General features: G+C 39.2%; 3 protein-coding genes across 13 annotated transcripts in view; 2 read left to right on the plus strand and 1 right to left on the minus strand.

Moving 5' to 3' along the window:
• The first annotated feature begins 19 nt into the window (after positions 1-19).
• On the plus strand, positions 20-2,169 carry LOC135941927 (saccharopine dehydrogenase-like oxidoreductase). Its single transcript, XM_065487726.1, has 7 exons — positions 20-250; positions 313-500; positions 555-740; positions 1,158-1,526; positions 1,581-1,751; positions 1,808-1,902; positions 2,036-2,169. Exons 1-7 carry the CDS (start codon positions 79-81, stop codon positions 2,154-2,156), a joined length of 1,302 nt encoding a protein of 433 aa, XP_065343798.1. The 5' UTR covers positions 20-78; the 3' UTR covers positions 2,157-2,169.
• A 178-nt stretch (positions 2,170-2,347) lies between these two features.
• LOC135941928 (saccharopine dehydrogenase-like oxidoreductase) lies at positions 2,348-8,092 on the plus strand. Its single transcript, XM_065487727.1, has 9 exons — positions 2,348-2,472; positions 3,013-3,244; positions 3,366-3,553; positions 3,612-3,741; positions 3,795-3,850; positions 4,298-4,666; positions 6,457-6,621; positions 6,678-6,772; positions 6,854-8,092. The coding sequence occupies exons 2-9, from the start codon at positions 3,073-3,075 to the stop codon at positions 6,960-6,962; spliced, it is 1,284 nt and encodes a 427-aa protein (XP_065343799.1). The 5' UTR covers positions 2,348-2,472; positions 3,013-3,072; the 3' UTR covers positions 6,963-8,092.
• LOC135941930 (homeobox protein OTX2-B-like) overlaps positions 7,024-16,658 on the minus strand; it is a 29,819-nt gene continuing 20,184 nt past the window's right edge. For 8 of the 11 annotated variants that reach the window (XM_065487740.1, XM_065487739.1, XM_065487732.1 and 5 more), the window contains 4 exons: positions 15,856-16,043; positions 10,162-10,555; positions 8,627-8,808; positions 7,024-8,526 (listed from right to left, as the gene is read on the minus strand). In XM_065487740.1, the coding sequence (XP_065343812.1) occupies positions 8,422-8,526; positions 8,627-8,808; positions 10,162-10,555; positions 15,856-16,043 (869 nt within the window). In that variant the 3' untranslated portion in view covers positions 7,024-8,421. The remainder of the gene's footprint in view (positions 8,527-8,626; positions 8,809-10,161; positions 10,556-15,855; positions 16,044-16,658) is intronic. The other 3 variants (XM_065487736.1, XM_065487738.1, XM_065487737.1) reach the window with 3 other exon arrangements.

Raw genomic sequence — 16,658 nt, forward strand, 5'->3', positions numbered from 1 at the left:
GTTAAACATTATCATTTTTTTATCTCTGGTTGTTATGTGAACTGTTACAATAGCGATTAGTATTGAGTTTGAGTGAAGATGGCGAAGAGGCTGGATATAATTATTTTTGGTGCCACTGGCTACACTGGTAAAGTGGCTGTGGAAAAGATTCTGACTCTGGCCAACAGTAGTGATAGCCTAACCTGGGGGATTGCTGGACGCAACGAAGCCAAGCTGAAGGAAGTACTGAAAGAAGTGGGCGAAAAGATTGGTAATTGAGAATTTTCTTTGTCCCACGATTTTGCATTGAAAAGTGCTTCTTACGATTTTCAGGCAAGGATCTGAGCAAAATAGATATATTTGTTGCCAGTGTTGACGATGATTTGTCAATGAAGAACATGACCAGGCAGTGCAAAGTGCTGGTAAACTGTGTCGGTCCATACCGGCATTGTGGAGAACAGGCGGTCAAATCCTGCATAGAAACCGGAACGCACCATGTGGACGTCAGTGGCGAGCCTGAGGTACCTCTGAAAATGGAAATTTAATTTTGAAATGCAAATTGTTTTTGTTCGCAGTACATGGAGCGCATGCAGCTTCTGTACCACAAGCAAGCAGAGGAGAAGGGCATCTACATTGTCAGTGCGTGTGGCTTTGACAGCATTCCAGCAGAAATCGGCTGTCTGCACTTTATGCAGCAGTTTGAAGGGGATGTCTGCTCAGTGGAGTCGTTCCTGCAGATGAGAAACAAGAAGAAGCAACAGGTGAGTCGGCACTTAAGTGAGTGAATTAGTAAGAAGTAAAGGCGGCAACATTGGCATTAAGCTTTAAATTCAACCATATATTAATTTTAATTTTTATGATAAGTCTAATTAAACGGGCGTTGTGTTTGAAATTTAATGCCTTTTCACCCTTGACGTTTCCCCGGTCTAATATTATGCAGGTAACCTCTTGGTAAAATGTTATCACTGATCTGATTGTGAGATAACGCCAAGATTTATTAATCACTGGATTTTTACTGAGAACAACACCAATTATAATTTTTTTATTTCAAATTGAAATTTGAGCTACAAATAATATAATCAAGGGATAAAAATTAGTTGCACTCATTTGACTCAATGCCTTTGTTTTTGCTTTGATGTGATAATGCTGATTGACCCTTATTTTGATCTACTTGTCAGGGCCCCGCCATTAACTACGCAACCTGGGAATGCATGGTGCATGGACTGGCGAACGCCAAGGACTTGCGTCCCATCAGGAAGCAGCTCTTTCCCAACCGACCACCGGTGTTGACCCCGAAGCAGAAGCCACGGGGCAGCGTCTTCAGCAATCCTGTCGGTGATGGGTGGTGCATGCCTTTCCTGGGCTCTGACCAGTCTGTGATGCGTCGCTCGCAGTACCACTTTAATAGTGAGAAGGGCTGGCGTCCGGTGCAGGTCCAGTGCTACTTTTCAGTTGCCTCGTTCTCCACCGTCTTGACCTGCATAATAATCGGATTTCTCTTCAGCATTCTAACCAAGTACAAATGGGGTCAGAACCTACTGCTGAAGGTACTTTATTCTCTTTTCCCCTCAACAACTTACTGTATAATGCATTTTTTGCAGCACCCCAAGTTGTTCAGCTTTGGCTTTGTTGGCGCTAAGGGAGAAGGACCTAACGAGGAAAGCCGAAAGAATACGGAATTCAACATCACTTTTGTTGGCGATGGCTGGAGCGCAAAGAAAACTGAAGGGCAGCAACAAACAACTCTACCGGACACTAGAGTCACGACTAGAGTATTGTTTTATAGTTTTCAAAAATAGATCAGTGCATCTATAATTTCTTCAAATAGATTTCAGGCATGGATCCAGCATATGGATTAGCAGCAATCGGCGTTTTGGTGTGTGCTACCACAATTCTGAAGGAAGCAAACAGTATGCCTGGAAGGTAAATATTACTCTTTAAACCTTTTATTCTGAGTAATTAAACATAGGCTTGCTATTGTGTTTGTACTGGCTTTGGGGGTTTAAAAGCTTCTAGCGTAAATTGAAGTCTTATAAATTGTTCCAATCATTTCCAGAGGTGGCGTGTATCCACCTGGGGCAGCATTTATTGATACATCTCTCATGGCAGAGCTACAAGCAAATGGTGTCAAATTTGAAGTTGTCGAGAAGAAAAAGCTCCCAAATAATAAACTGTGATGAGACTACATTATTTTAAAATACTATTTATTAAAACACTATTTTTAGAAAAAAAAAGAATTTAATCGTATTGAAATCTGAAATAAACGTAGAGTTTTAATTTTAAACGGTTAAATCGCGCCTTTTAGAGTAATAAATGTAGCTAATTTTTAAATACGCAGAAGATAATTTAGGTTCTAAAAACAGCTCGTTAAAGCAGTAAGCAACAGGCGCTGTGAGTAATGGTGGTTTACATGTCAGGTTGGCAGTAATGACTAAAGTCCTTGAAATCTCCAGCCAGAAAAACATCTGATTGTAGGATCATAGAGCTGGTTAGGTCTGTATTTTTGGGTTTTCCTTAATTTATTTACGATTGTAATTTGATATCTAAAGAAATGAATAATTAACATTGTATAGATATCAGCGCTAAAATTGTCATAGAACGATTTGATTTCACTAACTTGCAATGCACCACAATTTTATAAAATAAAAATTGACGTTGCGCCTCCCAAATTTTTTGCCGGCATTGTAAATCATGAACAAGCAATATTCAAAATTTGTGGCGATGACAACGCTTAAACTATTTTATTTCAGCATGGAAATGGTTAAAGCATAACATTGTTAGTAGAATAATCTCAATTGTATAGAACAGGAAGTTCTGTTAGCTATGGATGCGGTGGAATGATTGCGTAATCTGATCTTCCAACTATAGTTATTTCAAAGTCAAAGGAAACTTTTATGATTATTTATACTAATTGAAGAAGTGGGGGCTTCTGTTAAAGAGAATAAATAGAGATAAGCAACTTTTTATCTCATTCTCGTCCGGCTAAAGGTGTATAGGCTCTGTTCAAAGATTAAAATCCAATATTTTTCATAGAGTACAACTCGCAGCTCTTGATCACCCACACTCGCAGACACCTTTGATCACGTCAAGAGAATGACTGAAAGACTGGACATCATAATTTTCGGGGCCACCGGCTACACGGGCAAAGTGGCTGTGGAGGAATGCGTCGCTCTTGCGAAGGAAAAGGGCGGGCTCACCTGGGGCATTGCTGGCCGCAACCAAGGAAAGCTGGCGGAAGTAATTGCTGACGTCGAAAAAAAGACTGGTATTTTAAACTATAATATATCTTTTATCTGCTGTGAATAATAAAATTATTCGACACACATTTTACTTATTTTGCTAGCTAAATTGTACATCTGATATTCAAACATATTTGTTTATTTTAGGTGAATCTCTTAAAGATGTTAAAATCGTGATTGCAAACGTGGATGATGAGAAGTCCTTGAAGGACATGGCGAGCATGTGCAAGGTGCTAGTCAACTGTGTCGGACCTTACAGGCACTGGGGCGAACAGGCTGTCAAGGCGTGCATTGAGAGTGGCACTCACCACGTGGACGTCAGCGGCGAGCCCCAGGTAATTAAGTCATCTACCTGTAGGAACATGTTCTAAACATAGCAACTCCTAATTACAGTACATGGAGAAAATGCAGCTGATGTACCACAAGCAAGCTGAGGAAAAGGGCGTTTACATAGTGAGCGCCTGCGGATTTGACAGCATTCCTGCTGAGATCGGGAGCTTGTTCTTTAGCAAGCAGTTTGATGGTGTGTTCCATTGGTGTTAAGCAACCAATTGTGCTCACAGAAGCATGTTTCAGGAGAACCTAACGCCGTTGAAACGTATCTGACGTCCTCCAACAAAAACAGATCAAAGGTAAATAAATGAATATTCCAAATACTTTTAGAGGTCTCAGCCAGCCGCGCCAGCCGTCAAGTTTTGGGTCACGTGGGCAGCCGCCAGCCGTCGTGAATTTGGCTAAGCCTTGCTTAATAGAAAGCCGCCAGTGAAAAAGGGTTAAAATTTAAAAAAGTGCAGGAGAAAAATTGTCTTGCGGCCCAACGTTAAGCACTATCAGACTTCAAGTTTAAAATATTGTCAGCCGCCAGCCGCCGCCTTAAATCTCGCAGCTGAAACCTCTAGAAATGCTTAAATCTCTTCGGAGGTCACTCTTGGCGATTTGAATGGGACCCACGGCATGTGCTAAGCAGAGGTTCAAGAAAAAAAATGCTCCATAAGAGCAGGCTTTCAGCTTTGCCATTCTTGCCATTTTTCCAATTGAAAACTTTCAACATGAAACTTATTGAGATTCAATGTTAACAGGGAGCTGGAATCCACTATGGAACCTGGGAATCCGCAGTATATGGACTGGCCCACGCCAACGAGCTTCGGCCTCTGCGGCGCCAACTCTTTCCGCACAGATTGCCCTCGATGAGTCCGAAACTGCAGTCACGAGGAGCTGTTTTCCGCAGTCCAGTCGGCCGGGGCTGGTGCCTGCCTTTCCTTGGCTCAGACTTGTCTGTGATGCGCCGCTCTCAGCACTATTTCCACGAGAAGAAAGGTCAGAGGCCCCTGCAGATTCAGTGCTACTTCACGCTGCCGTCGCTGATTGCTGTCCTGGGAGTCATGTTTGTCGCTTCCATCTTCTTTGTGCTCACCAAGTTTGGCTGGGGCAGAAAACTGCTCCTCTCGGTAAGAAACCTTAATAACAAAAGCATTATTTTCCTACACCTGAAAATGGTATAAAAGAGACTTAAGAATTTAGCGTTTTTCTAATCAGTGACGTCAATATTTCTTGCTTTTTTTCTAGAAGTTAATGGAAGAAATCTGGAAATGCTTTGTTGCTTGCTAGGGGTGTGAAAATTAAACTGTTGATTTTTTTCTGAGCCTCAATTCGTCAGGGGACTATTTATGGAGCATGTACTATGCAAATTTAATGCCACGTTTTCTATAATTAAATCGTTTAAACTAGAAGAGCTGTTGTTTTAAACCATCTAGTTTTTCGTGAAAAAAAACATAATAAAATAAATATAATTTTTTACTTCACTGTCTACGTATCTTATCAAAGTTACACTTTGTAGTTGGATTTTTCAGCTCAAATATATATTTTTGTTATTTTTAAGATCAAAGTTTTTTTCATTGTTTTACATACATCATAAGAATATTTGCTTTCAATACATTCTTCCCATTTTGTAGGTTTTTTCGTTTGATTTTTATTGGGGGGAGTGTATAGCAAAGAAATTCTCAATCTGCCCTATTTTTCAATTGAAGGGCCCTATTCAAATTCGAACATAAAATTGTTCTACCTCTTTTGATGCAAGTTAGTAATATGTCAAGAGTCAGAAATATGCTCAAATGGAAAGGTAAACCATTATGTTGCCGTTGTTGCTCAAAAGTGCTCTTATTCAGTGATTTATTGAAATGTATGCGTGGTGAAAAAAATCGTGACATTTCATAAAAGCTTTGTTGAGTCTCTTGAAATAACGACAAAATAGAAGGCATTTTCCTTGAAAAATACCATTCATCAAACACTGCTAATAATGATGTTTAGAAACTTCACAACATCAACAATTTTGAATATAATTAAAACCAGGCTTCATCCTCGTTGTCAAAAAAGAAATTCGTCTTTTGTATTCCTCGACCAGTTTCGACGTCATCACATACATCCTAATCATGAGTTACAATAATTACAATCATATACAATAATGCAATAATGTCACATTCCAGATACAATTCTTAACAAATATCACCCACCTATTCATGAGGCACTTGAGGCAAGCTCCAAAGACCAAAATGTAAAAATTCTAAGCCACCCCTTTGTTAAAACTACGCACACCTCACAGGCGGTGGCAATGGAATGCTCGGAAAACGTTATTAGTAACCCAAGCCACCTACTTTGTGATGTTTGGAAGAATATTTTACCGCTGAAAGGGGAAAATTTAGCTCACAGAACAAAAAGGTTCCCTACCACCTGTGAGATGTGCGTAGTTTTAACAAAGGGGTGGCTTAGAATTTTTACACTTGGTCTTTGGAGCTTGCCTAAAGTGCCTCCTGAATAGGTGGGTGATTTTTGATAAGAATTGTATGGAATTTTTGTGATTTTAGATGTGACATTATTGCATTGTTTTATATGATTGTAATTATTGTAACTCATGATTAGGACGTATGTGATGACGTCGAAACTGGTCGAGAAATAAAAACGACAAATTTTTTTGACAACGAGGATGAAGCCTGGTTTTAATTATATTCAACATGAAAACAACCTCGAGTGGTCGCATTTTTCAAATATCAACAATTTTGCTCCAAACACCTGTCCACAAAATATACCATTACGTAATACGTTACGAAATAACTCACAGTCGTGTTTATCACAAAGAAAGGTCACTGATGTAAAAAAAATCTCAAGAAATATATTCTATTATCTGTTCTTCTAAATCTCACTTCTTGTTTTTGTTCTCCACTGAAAATGTTTCCTTTTGCAGTATCCTAAGCTGTTTAGTTTTGGATTTGTGAGCCATGAGGGCCCAACTGAAGAGAGCAGGAAGGAAACTAAGTTCGCCATCACTTTTGTAGGTGAAGGGTGGGCTGAGAAAAAAGCAGATGGCAACCAACACACCTCCGCTCCGGACACTCGCGTTGTGACCAAGGTAATGCGTCCAGAAGGCAACACGGATAAATAAATAATGAAACGAGTCCAATGCAGGTTTCTGGCTTTGATCCTGGATATGGATTCACTACAAGATGCTTGCTTTTGTGCGCCACCACTATTATGAGTGAAGCCAACAAAATGCCGGGAAAGTAAGTGGAGCGTGTTTATTCTACTCGTCTGTGATAGGCTTATCTTTTGTTTCCAACACAACTTTTATTTTAAATTTGCAGAGGTGGTGTTTACCCTCCTGGCGCTGCATTTGCCGAGACCTCTCTTATGTCCAAGCTCCAATCTCACGGACTCACCATGGAAGTCGTTGAGAAGAAGAAAATCGACTAAATATGTATATATGTTACCAAAATTCTATTATTGTCTATTTCTAATGAAAATAGTCTTGCATTTTTTTTGAGTATTCTACATCTTTTATTTAAAAATTTTTCTTCACATTGTCGTTGTTATCTTTGGCATACAAATTCATTATTCACAAAACGTATCGGAATATAGGAAAATTTAGCAGAAACAATAGACAGAGATATTTCTTGTAACATCTATGACTACTTCTCGGTGACATACACTCTTTTTAAGCACAAACGCACACTATGATTCCAAGTCAACATTGATAAATAGATAGGTCATCAGTTTATGTGTATGTGTAAGGTTTTTATTTACAAACCGTTTTAGCCACTATGATATAATATTGTTGTACATACATCCCTCTCATTTTTGAAAAGAAAAATGAGCTAGATGATACAATTACGTGAAGGTAACTCAAAGAGCCGTGCTTTACAAACAATGAGAGTCGGGTCAAATTGGCTTCACTGCAGCTCAAAAAGCATCCAATTCGCGCGTTATTGAAAAGCACTGAAAGATTTAAAAATAATATATCTATAAGCTTGTTATTGAACTCTTGTTTGTGTTGCAAGGTTATCAAAAGGTTTGTACACGTTGTCCAAAATGCAAAATCCAAAACAATTTAGAGCGGCCTAAAATATCTTGTTTCAATAGGGACTTTATAAAATTAAAATCATTCACGTTACGCTTATCAGGAGTGGTCATACTTGTACTAAAAATTTCGAAATGGCACACAAGGGGTAATGCTGGTCCGCAAGTGGACCAATGGCCATTATTTGTGAGAGCAACAATGGTTTACATGCTATGGTATCATCACAATCATCCCCATTATTTCCCATTTATCTTTTTGCTTTTTTTAATGCTCCATGCCGAGAACTTGTCTAAAATTTCCAAATGAGACCAAATCAAGCGTTTAAAATAAAAAATATTTACATATATACGCATATACTACACTGAGATTTAAAAATGTTCAATTTACAAGTAAACGTTGCTTTCACAAATAATCACTCGGTGAAATTAAAGGAAAGAGTCGGTTCGGCAGCTGAAATGTGACATGTCCGTTTTGTACTTGTTCTATTTATCGTGGACTAAATTAAAAATAACTTAGGGCATTGTGAGTGATTTATTTTAATTGATAAAAAACACTGACGGTATGTGAAAACACAAAATCTGTAGATATGTGTGGCTTTTTGTTACAATTTATCGCATCTTACCACATATAGTGTATTATTTACACATTTTGCAAGAAGGGTGTCAAAGCCTTAAAAGTAAATATTATCCGTTAAGACCTTTCGCGTTCTTCTCAGTCAAAGATGTAAAGATGATACGGCCAGTGTGGACTCGGTAGAGACGCTGCTGCAGACATGGTAATGAATTGCTCCTGAACTGATGGGAGGAAGGGCAGAATATGCTGGCCAACTCACTTATTGACAAAATACAAATTTTCTCATTTGCGGTGGTCCCAGTTATTATAATACCATGGCTCAGTGCCGGGTTCTCTGCCCTTCCACGTCTCTAAACTGGCCGTAGAGTCCTGAAAGTGATGAGAAGGCTATAATTGGGATAATTAGTTATCAAATTTGTATCATCTTCTCTTTAATTAAAATGCAGCACAGTCAATCGAAGAGAAGAATTGAAATTGTTTGACTTACGTTGATCTGAGAAGGGTGATGTCCGACAGAGGGAAGAGCGTATTCCATATTGCCATAGTAGCTTCCGTAATTTTGGTGCGACGAATAACAGGCGGCCGCTGCTGCAGCTGCAACCGCAGCCGCTGGGTTGCTCATGGCGCCCGGAGTACTGCCACCATTCGGAGTACTGGCGCCTCCTTGACCTGAAAGCGAGACTGATATTAGCTACTGTTTTTGGTTGAGAAGCACTTCAAGCTAAATAAATGGCAGCCGAAGATTTGAATCAAACTTTCAAAATCGACTGAAAGACAGGCTAATTTTAACCTGGGGTGTACTGTACAGGTTAAGGCGTTTTATACCGTTTGATTTGAATGAAAGTTAATTTTTTTAAATAGAGCTTGCTATTGGAAACATTGTGAATTCAAGCTTTGCGAGAAAACTCGTCTTCTCGATGCATTATAATTTATTGAAGCAATTTAAAGAAGCTTTGACTTAAAAGTCTCTATTTTCAAGGTATTTTATTTAGCTGATTTTAGCAATGCAAGTGGTAAGACAAATTTTCAATGGTCTGATCTTCACAGTTCACTGTCCCAAAATTCCAATTTAATCGAGAGAATAAAAAGGATTTATTTAAGACGGTTGGGTCTAATTTCTTCTGAGAAATTCAATGCAAAATGAGCAAAGGTTAGGAGGAGGGAAAATTTTAATTGCCACACGAGATGATGAAGGTAAAGAGAGGAAATAATTCGCTAATTGGACAGTTGATACATTTTCAAGGTAGGAAATTATAAGAAATCTCAGAGCCAGCCGCGCCAGGTTAATTTTTGGACACGTGGTCAGCTAGCTACGCCAGTCAACGATCAGAAAGTTAGAAAAAATCCAAAAATTTGGCTTAAGCTAGGCAGCTAGCCACCACATCAAAATTATGCAGCTGACAATGAACCCTTTAGAAATCGCATCTGGATTCCTGAATGTACTGTATTAGCTGACTCGTCCCCCAGTTTTGTCAAATTCAAATAATTTCCAGATTATCGAGTGCTCTGTTTAGAGGTCTCAGCCCCGTAACTTATACCGGCAGCTGGCGCGGGTCACAAACTTTTTAAAGTGAAGTTTGATAGTGCTTTAATGGCCCGAAGTACAGCAGGTCATTTTATCTCTGGCAATTTTTTTATTTTTTCGTCTCTTTTGACCTTTACCTCTGGTTAAACTTGAAACTTTTCCCCTTCTTAAACTTATCATTCTTTAGAGGCAATTTCTTTTTGTCCACTACCCTCCTTGCCTAATTTTACTGATTTAAAAAAAACTGGACAGACTCTGGATTTCCTTAAAATTTTGATGAAATATATATATTTTGATTATCCTTAACTGCACGGCATTATTTATTGCCACGCTTTATTAACAGTATTATTCAAGAGTGAAATTATTAACGAGGTAGGCAATCTCATGACGTGGCAACTGCGCACGTTGCATACCATCCAGTCATCTCCCAATTTTACTAACACAAATCAAGCGATACTTTCGGTGTCGGCGGGGAATGAAGTACAATGATTCATTACCTGACAGAACTCCATATCCCAGCTCGGTGGACGCCGGACTCCAGATGGCACCGCTGGTGTAAGAGGCGGACGACGAGGAGGAACTGGAGCCGCCGGTGGCCAAAAGGGTGCCACCAGCAGGCACGGGTGCACCGGATGGCGGCGTCAGCGGCGGAGGCTTCAGGTACGGCGAGTCTCTTGAAACGATCGGTGGTGGCGGCGGCGTGACGCCCGCAATCGCCGCGTTCGCCGTCGACGTTGCGATTTGGGGCGGAATCGCGCTCGATGACTTGGTGGTCGAGCCTGCCTTGCTCTTCGAGGAGCGCGAAGTCGTTTTCTCTGGCGAGCTTGTATGCTGCTGCTGGTGCTGCTTTTGCTGCTGCCGACACTTGGCCCGCCGGTTTTTAAACCACACCTGCAAAAATCGCAATGAGTTTAGTCTGGCTGTTCTGTCTTCAAAATTGCGAGGGAAGTTTGAAATTCTATTTTTGTTGAAATAAAATGTAGCCAGCGAGCTGCTTGTTTTTCCTCTGTCACACGAAATTAGAAATTTTCTTTTTAATTTCAACTGAATGCTTATGGTATCCTCGTGTGCTCCTACATTCAATAGCACCTATCAACGAATTTTATTTTGTTTATGGCAATATACACAAATTGATCTGATCAATAAACATATTATGAGAAATTTCAAGTTGATTAATTTAAAACATTAGTTAAAATTTTGAAGAATGGTGTTGAAAAATGAGATTTAAATCCGATATACAGTTCATTGTTGCAAAATAATACTCGAAAATAATATATATATATATATATATATATATATATATATATATATATATATATATATATATATATACAGGCAATATTTATCTTTCAATGTCCGCCTTCAAGCAATGGTCAAGGTATAGAAACGAACTTTTAAATTAGATCAGACAACAATTGAGCCGTTGGTGTTTGTTCCCTTTGTAAGCGACACAAAACTTTTTCAATTGTAAAATATCCAGCGGCAACATGGTAGGTTTTATTGATGCCCGATGTTGATGGAAAAGCACGAAAAAAATAGCAAGAACAAAATAAAGCGATAACTTAACAATGGGACCGGTCAAAACCTTTCTGCCTGCGTTTCAAAAGAGTTACTCTCAATTGTGTTTCACATTTCTTCACTTCTTGCTCATTGAGGTAATTTTTAAACCATATTTTGAGCACAAGAATTGTAAGAATGATGAATAATTCTATATTTGATTTAATTTTAGTGTTATTTAACAATCTTTTTCCCCCCATAGAAAAGTGCTCCACTGATTCAAGATAAATAATACCAAATATAATGATAATGACAGTCAAATTCCGATTTAAAAAAGTAAAATAAACGTTTGAATTGAAAAATATGACTTTAGATTATATTTATATTTACGTACTCTATATTGATAGTCCCTTTTAAATTACACCCATGTCAGGCGGAAGTTGTTTTGCACGTGCGAAGCCTGACACGAATTGAGTTGCTCTCGTCACTAATGACCTCTTTCGAAAGAGCAGTATTGTTCGTCTCATTAAGAGAAAAGGGAGTTGCTATAGCAGAGCATGCAGCTTGTCATATGCCGGCGAGTGGCAGCAGCAAAATAATAAATGCGAGAAACAAACAAATAATAAAAGAAAATGTGCTCGTGCATGATGGAATGTGTAGGGCTGCCCACACGAGCCAGAGAGCTGGAAAGGCTTCGCAAATGTACATTGCGATGTGCGTTTCCATTTTTCCACCGGCCGCAGAGGCGAGAGCGACAGAGCGACAGAGAGAGAGAGAGAAAGAAAGAGAGGAAAAACACGGCCTCAGAGAATGAAGGGTGTGTATACATAAGTGTGTATGTACTCGAATGTATGTATGTTTGATGCGCACGGGTGCAAAAAGCAGAAGCCGTTTGCAGAATTTTCGCGTCTCAACCGTACAACCCTCGTGTCTGTCGTGCGCTGAAAAAACGATTCTTTCTATACAGAGGGTCCCGCATATACTTCACCAAGTAAATTCAAAATCGGTACTAAAGGAGCATTAAATCTGGAAATCTACCGTTAAAATCACCCGGAGAATGCATTTTGTTTTCGTAAAACAACATAAAATGCATAAACATAATCTTCATTGTAGGCAAGTGGGTGATTTATATACAAAATTAATCAACATAATTTTTAAATGTATAGCAAAGGAACAAAATTTTTAGACTTGTTGCTCTCTTTAAAATTATTAAAATTCCTTAAAATAAACTTTGTCTCTATTTAAGATTGATTTTTCTTGCAAACGAATTTTGGTGCGCCCTGTTTACGTACAAATACTAAGTACTGTGAGTCGTCTGCCCGAGTTGGACTATCATATGAGCGGGGTAATTTGATACACGCTACTGTGACAGAATTCGAATTTCACGCACTGCACTGCGTGCACGTCAGCGGACGACGGTCCACGCAGACCTATGGCTTCGGCACGGCATGTGATTTTTTCGACTTCCCATCAAGTTACACACACAACGCTGCGCGGCGCGAGGCAATGTTGTTTTTCTGTCACTTCTTTATTGGTTTTTCTCCTTCTCTGTGTAAACGGCACATCTATTATTTAATACCTCCTCAAGAATAACTAATTTAGCTGATACCGGATGAAACGATGATCCTATTACTCCTGAATTTATCGTTCGTTAATATGAAAACGTTTCGACATAATGAAAACATGTATAACTTAAAAATCGATTCTTTTATTAAAAATCGTCTAACGCAGTTTATTTGCAGATTAGCTTGTTTGAGAAGGGATTGGAATCGAGTGTGGATTTATTCTGAAGTGATAACAAGGTTTTAGTAGTAATTACGCTCGTTTCAGAAACGAACAGCTGTTCGACCTTTGAAGCCACGCTCTTGACCGACCGAAAATCCCTCTCAATGTGATAGAGGCACGTTCTGTCAAAAGCCAAGCACACCTCTACATATAACGCATCCCCCTGTCGACTTGCAACGCTTGAATATCAACGTAATAGATTTTGTTAAAAAAAATGAAGGTTGCTCACACTGCAAAAGTTTCCCTACAAAAGTAGTGACGTGGCACAAAAGAACAGTGGGAAACATTACTAAAAGTTTACACGACAAAAAATTTCTCATGACCACCTTTTGACTTCAAAATCTCAGTCGTTTTGAACTATCTATCCAACTTTTATTTATTTTTGGTTCCATCTTCCTTTGTCATCGATTGATTTTACTAACTGTCGGTGCATGACCAAATCCAGCTGCCTGTGACACCGAATGTTTGTGAGTTTGCGTCGGTGGCTTTGAGATATCGTTTTTCCGCGAGCTGTTTCATCGCTCGCAGGCTTATTGTTGGCCCGCACTCATAAACGTACTGGGTTATTTATTCACAGGCACGTACGCACTACACTACGCAGCAGGAGTGAAACAGACACAGCAACCACCGCAGTCGAACTCTGTATACCTTTCTGCTCTCTGGGGGTAAATTTGTAACAAATCTGTTCGCTGAACTGGAAAAATAACCAGTGCGAGTCACGCAAAATGTTCCCTCTCTTTTCGACAGCTCCGAGGAATAGTTAGAATTTTAGCTGACAAAACACTTAAAAAGTTGAAGAGATGAAAGAGCAGCGTGTATTGTGCAAGATGTAAATCATCACTCTTTTTAACTATATAACTAAGGCTTTTGCTCTTTTGGATTCACGAACTGAACGCTGCATGTTTGTGTTGGCACAAACACAAATCGTGTTGGGGTAAATCTTAGAAAGGGCTGTTTCATTTTCATTCAATAGCCGTTGGCTCGCATTGCTAAAGCATTCTTAGGAGTGCCAGATAAAACACTAATCAGGAAAGTTAAATGTAAGCAAATATTCCAATTTTAATCAAATGCGCGGGAGGCTGTTAAAAAAAGGGTCTCAAGACCGATTAAAAAGATTTTTAAACAATGGAGTAAAAGTCATTTGAAAATTATATTACATAAGTGAAAAATATGTAAGGGATTTAATATTTCTAATGCGACGAAAAAAACAGTTGTTATATCTTCTTTAACCTAACCATTCATAGATCTAAATGTGAGCAGCATATAGTATATGAAAAAATTCCCAACATAAATCAACGTGATATTATATGTAACTTTTCTTGCCGAACCTCACAAAAGAAGCATTATTTGTGCATGACTGATATAATATCCACAAGCTCACGAAAAATTGAGCTCAATTTCTTCGAAGCATATCAAGAAGAAGAGTGAAAGAAACATCCCCAGTTTATCATGGAATAAAAAAGAGCGTTCGCATCGCAAGCTGCGCCCGATCACCTCACCAGTGTATGGTGGAAGGTAACAAAACAGAAAATTTACCTACCGAGTGGAAGCATATTTTATTGTGCCGCGCGGCACAAAGGAAATTCCGTCCAAAAATGTATGGCAACACACCTTGAGGCGTCAAACGCGATCTTTGTGTGCGCAGCTCCCCCGGTTTATATGATTGAAATATTTTTTAATCAAAGTGACGGGCGGTGCATGTCCTCTGGGGCTAGAACGGAAATTCGCTGAAAAGACCTGCTCACCGACGATGAGACGAAGCGAATCGTGCAATGATCTTGTTTGTCGGAAACTCAATTGCTCATTGAATGCGATTGTATGAAAAGCAAGCAAGCGTGAGGACGAGGCGGGCACTTTTCACTTTTCCGCGACCGCCGCCGAGGCCGAAATTGAATTTAAAAATCGGAATCAAGAGCGGCCGCGCGCCCTTTGATGTTGCTCGGTGAAAAATCAGCGCTTTTTCCCGTGTAAACGGCGCGTAATAGACCGCGCTGTTTGAAGCGAACAATCTGTCTGAGCAATCTAATCAAACTAATTGACGCAACTGCGGGACGCTCGCCGCTCGCTTATTAGCGATTGTTTTGTAGGGCCGATCCTCGCCCCCGGCGCACCCCCGCGCCACCCCTCGCCTCCGTGTTTGCTGGCAGTATCAAATTACCGCACCTACTGAATGCCGCTGTGCAGCACTTGCGATAATCACAGCACGCGCGCTTTGACACACAGAAGTTTAATCTCTGTGTGCGCTGCACGGAAGCCCTGAGCAAAAATTCCGCACTACTCCGTAATTAATTCATCACTGTAATGGCCCTCGCGGACTGAATTCAATTGCACCCGCAAAAAGCTTGCCTAGCGACAATTGTAGACATTAATAATAAAAAACAAAAGGTCTGCTGTTAGCGCAATTATTCTACGGTTTTCACCCACGTTGTTTGATTTAATAAAAATTGGGAAAAATGTAAAATAAAATGCTACATATCGAGATGGCAGTTTTATTTAACTGCCTTACTTGCAATTAAATAATCACCCTTTCTCACATGCTTTTTCCCCATTTGTAAACTGACCTGTGATAACATGAATGTACTGACAAATTGTGAGAATAAACAGCCATCAAAGACAAAAAATTTCATACTTAACGATCCGTTAGCTAATTCTGTGGTATGAATTTTAAGGCAAGTTATTGCTGACTAGGCCTGTCTGTATTTATTTTATTTTTCTAAAACTGGGGTTTACATTTTATTATTATAAGGTTTTAACAAAGAAAGTGCGGCAGAGCTTCCCAAGGCTTAAGAAATCGCAACATAAACATATGTTTGTCTTGTCCACTGTAATTATTTTACACGTTGTAGACAAATTCTATGCTTACATTGAAAAACTAGTCAACCAAAGCATAAACAAAATAATTGTCTTACCTGAACTCTTGACTCAGGCAGGCTGATTTTCAGTGCAACTTCTTCCCTCATGAAGATATCAGGATATCGTGTTTTGCCGAACAAAGCTTCGAGTACGTCGAGTTGTGCCCTGGTAAAGGTCGTTCGCTCCCTCCTCTGCTTCCTCGGGTTGCCAGGGCCCCACACTTCTGGATAGCGAGAGAAAGAACCTTGTCACCATTTTCGGCGTTTTATCAGCATTAATCACCACTTTTAAAATACCCCTCCCACGACAAATGCATAGCTTTTTAATCGGCGCCTCTTATGTTGTCACGGAAAGGCGTGTGCCCATTATACCATACATAAATTGAACAAACGCCCAACTATTTTATACACCAATAAAAGAGCCCTTTCATAACTTACAAAAATTTATCAAAGTAAATTAGAAATTCGTATTTATGGCATATATAAGGGGGTGTGCATTTAAACAGCAAATATTATTATTACATAATAAATGTAGGGAAATATAAAACTGCTTCAGCTTTGTCCTTCTGGAAATAAGGATCCTAGCATTTTTTACCATAAATGTTGCCATTTCTAACATGGTTTGATTTTTAACTTTTGAAAATTATCATAAATATTATTTTAACTTATGATAATTTTAAAAGTATTTATGGCAAATAGTGTGAATAAACATAAAAACAAAAGTAATAAATTTCTCGGACATTACCAAGAACGTTGGAAAATGTGGAATTTCCTGTGAAAAAGTCACATTTTGTTGAATAATTGTACTCTTCGACAGGTAAAAAGGGTTGTGGTAGATGTGCAGCATGCGACTCAGGGAC

This window comes from Cloeon dipterum, chromosome 4, assembly GCF_949628265.1.
Source record: "Cloeon dipterum chromosome 4, ieCloDipt1.1, whole genome shotgun sequence".
Taxonomy (NCBI): Eukaryota; Metazoa; Arthropoda; class Insecta; order Ephemeroptera; family Baetidae; genus Cloeon; species Cloeon dipterum.

What these genes read in the sequence shown, in the direction of transcription:
- LOC135941928 (XM_065487727.1), top strand. Translation starts at nt 3,073, where the DNA reads ATGACTGAAAGACTGGACATCATAATTTTCGGGGCCACCGGCTACACG. An exon ending in ACACTCGCGTTGTGACCAAG is followed by an intron (nt 6,622 to 6,677) that starts GTAATGCGTCCA and finishes AGTCCAATGCAG; the next exon opens with GTTTCTGGCTTTGATCCTGG. An exon ending in GCCAACAAAATGCCGGGAAA is followed by an intron (nt 6,773 to 6,853) that starts GTAAGTGGAGCG and finishes TTAAATTTGCAG; the next exon opens with AGGTGGTGTTTACCCTCCTG.
- LOC135941927 (XM_065487726.1), top strand. Translation starts at nt 79, where the DNA reads ATGGCGAAGAGGCTGGATATAATTATTTTTGGTGCCACTGGCTACACT. An exon ending in GAAACAAGAAGAAGCAACAG is followed by an intron (nt 741 to 1,157) that starts GTGAGTCGGCAC and finishes TCTACTTGTCAG; the next exon opens with GGCCCCGCCATTAACTACGC. An exon ending in GTCAGAACCTACTGCTGAAG is followed by an intron (nt 1,527 to 1,580) that starts GTACTTTATTCT and finishes CATTTTTTGCAG; the next exon opens with CACCCCAAGTTGTTCAGCTT.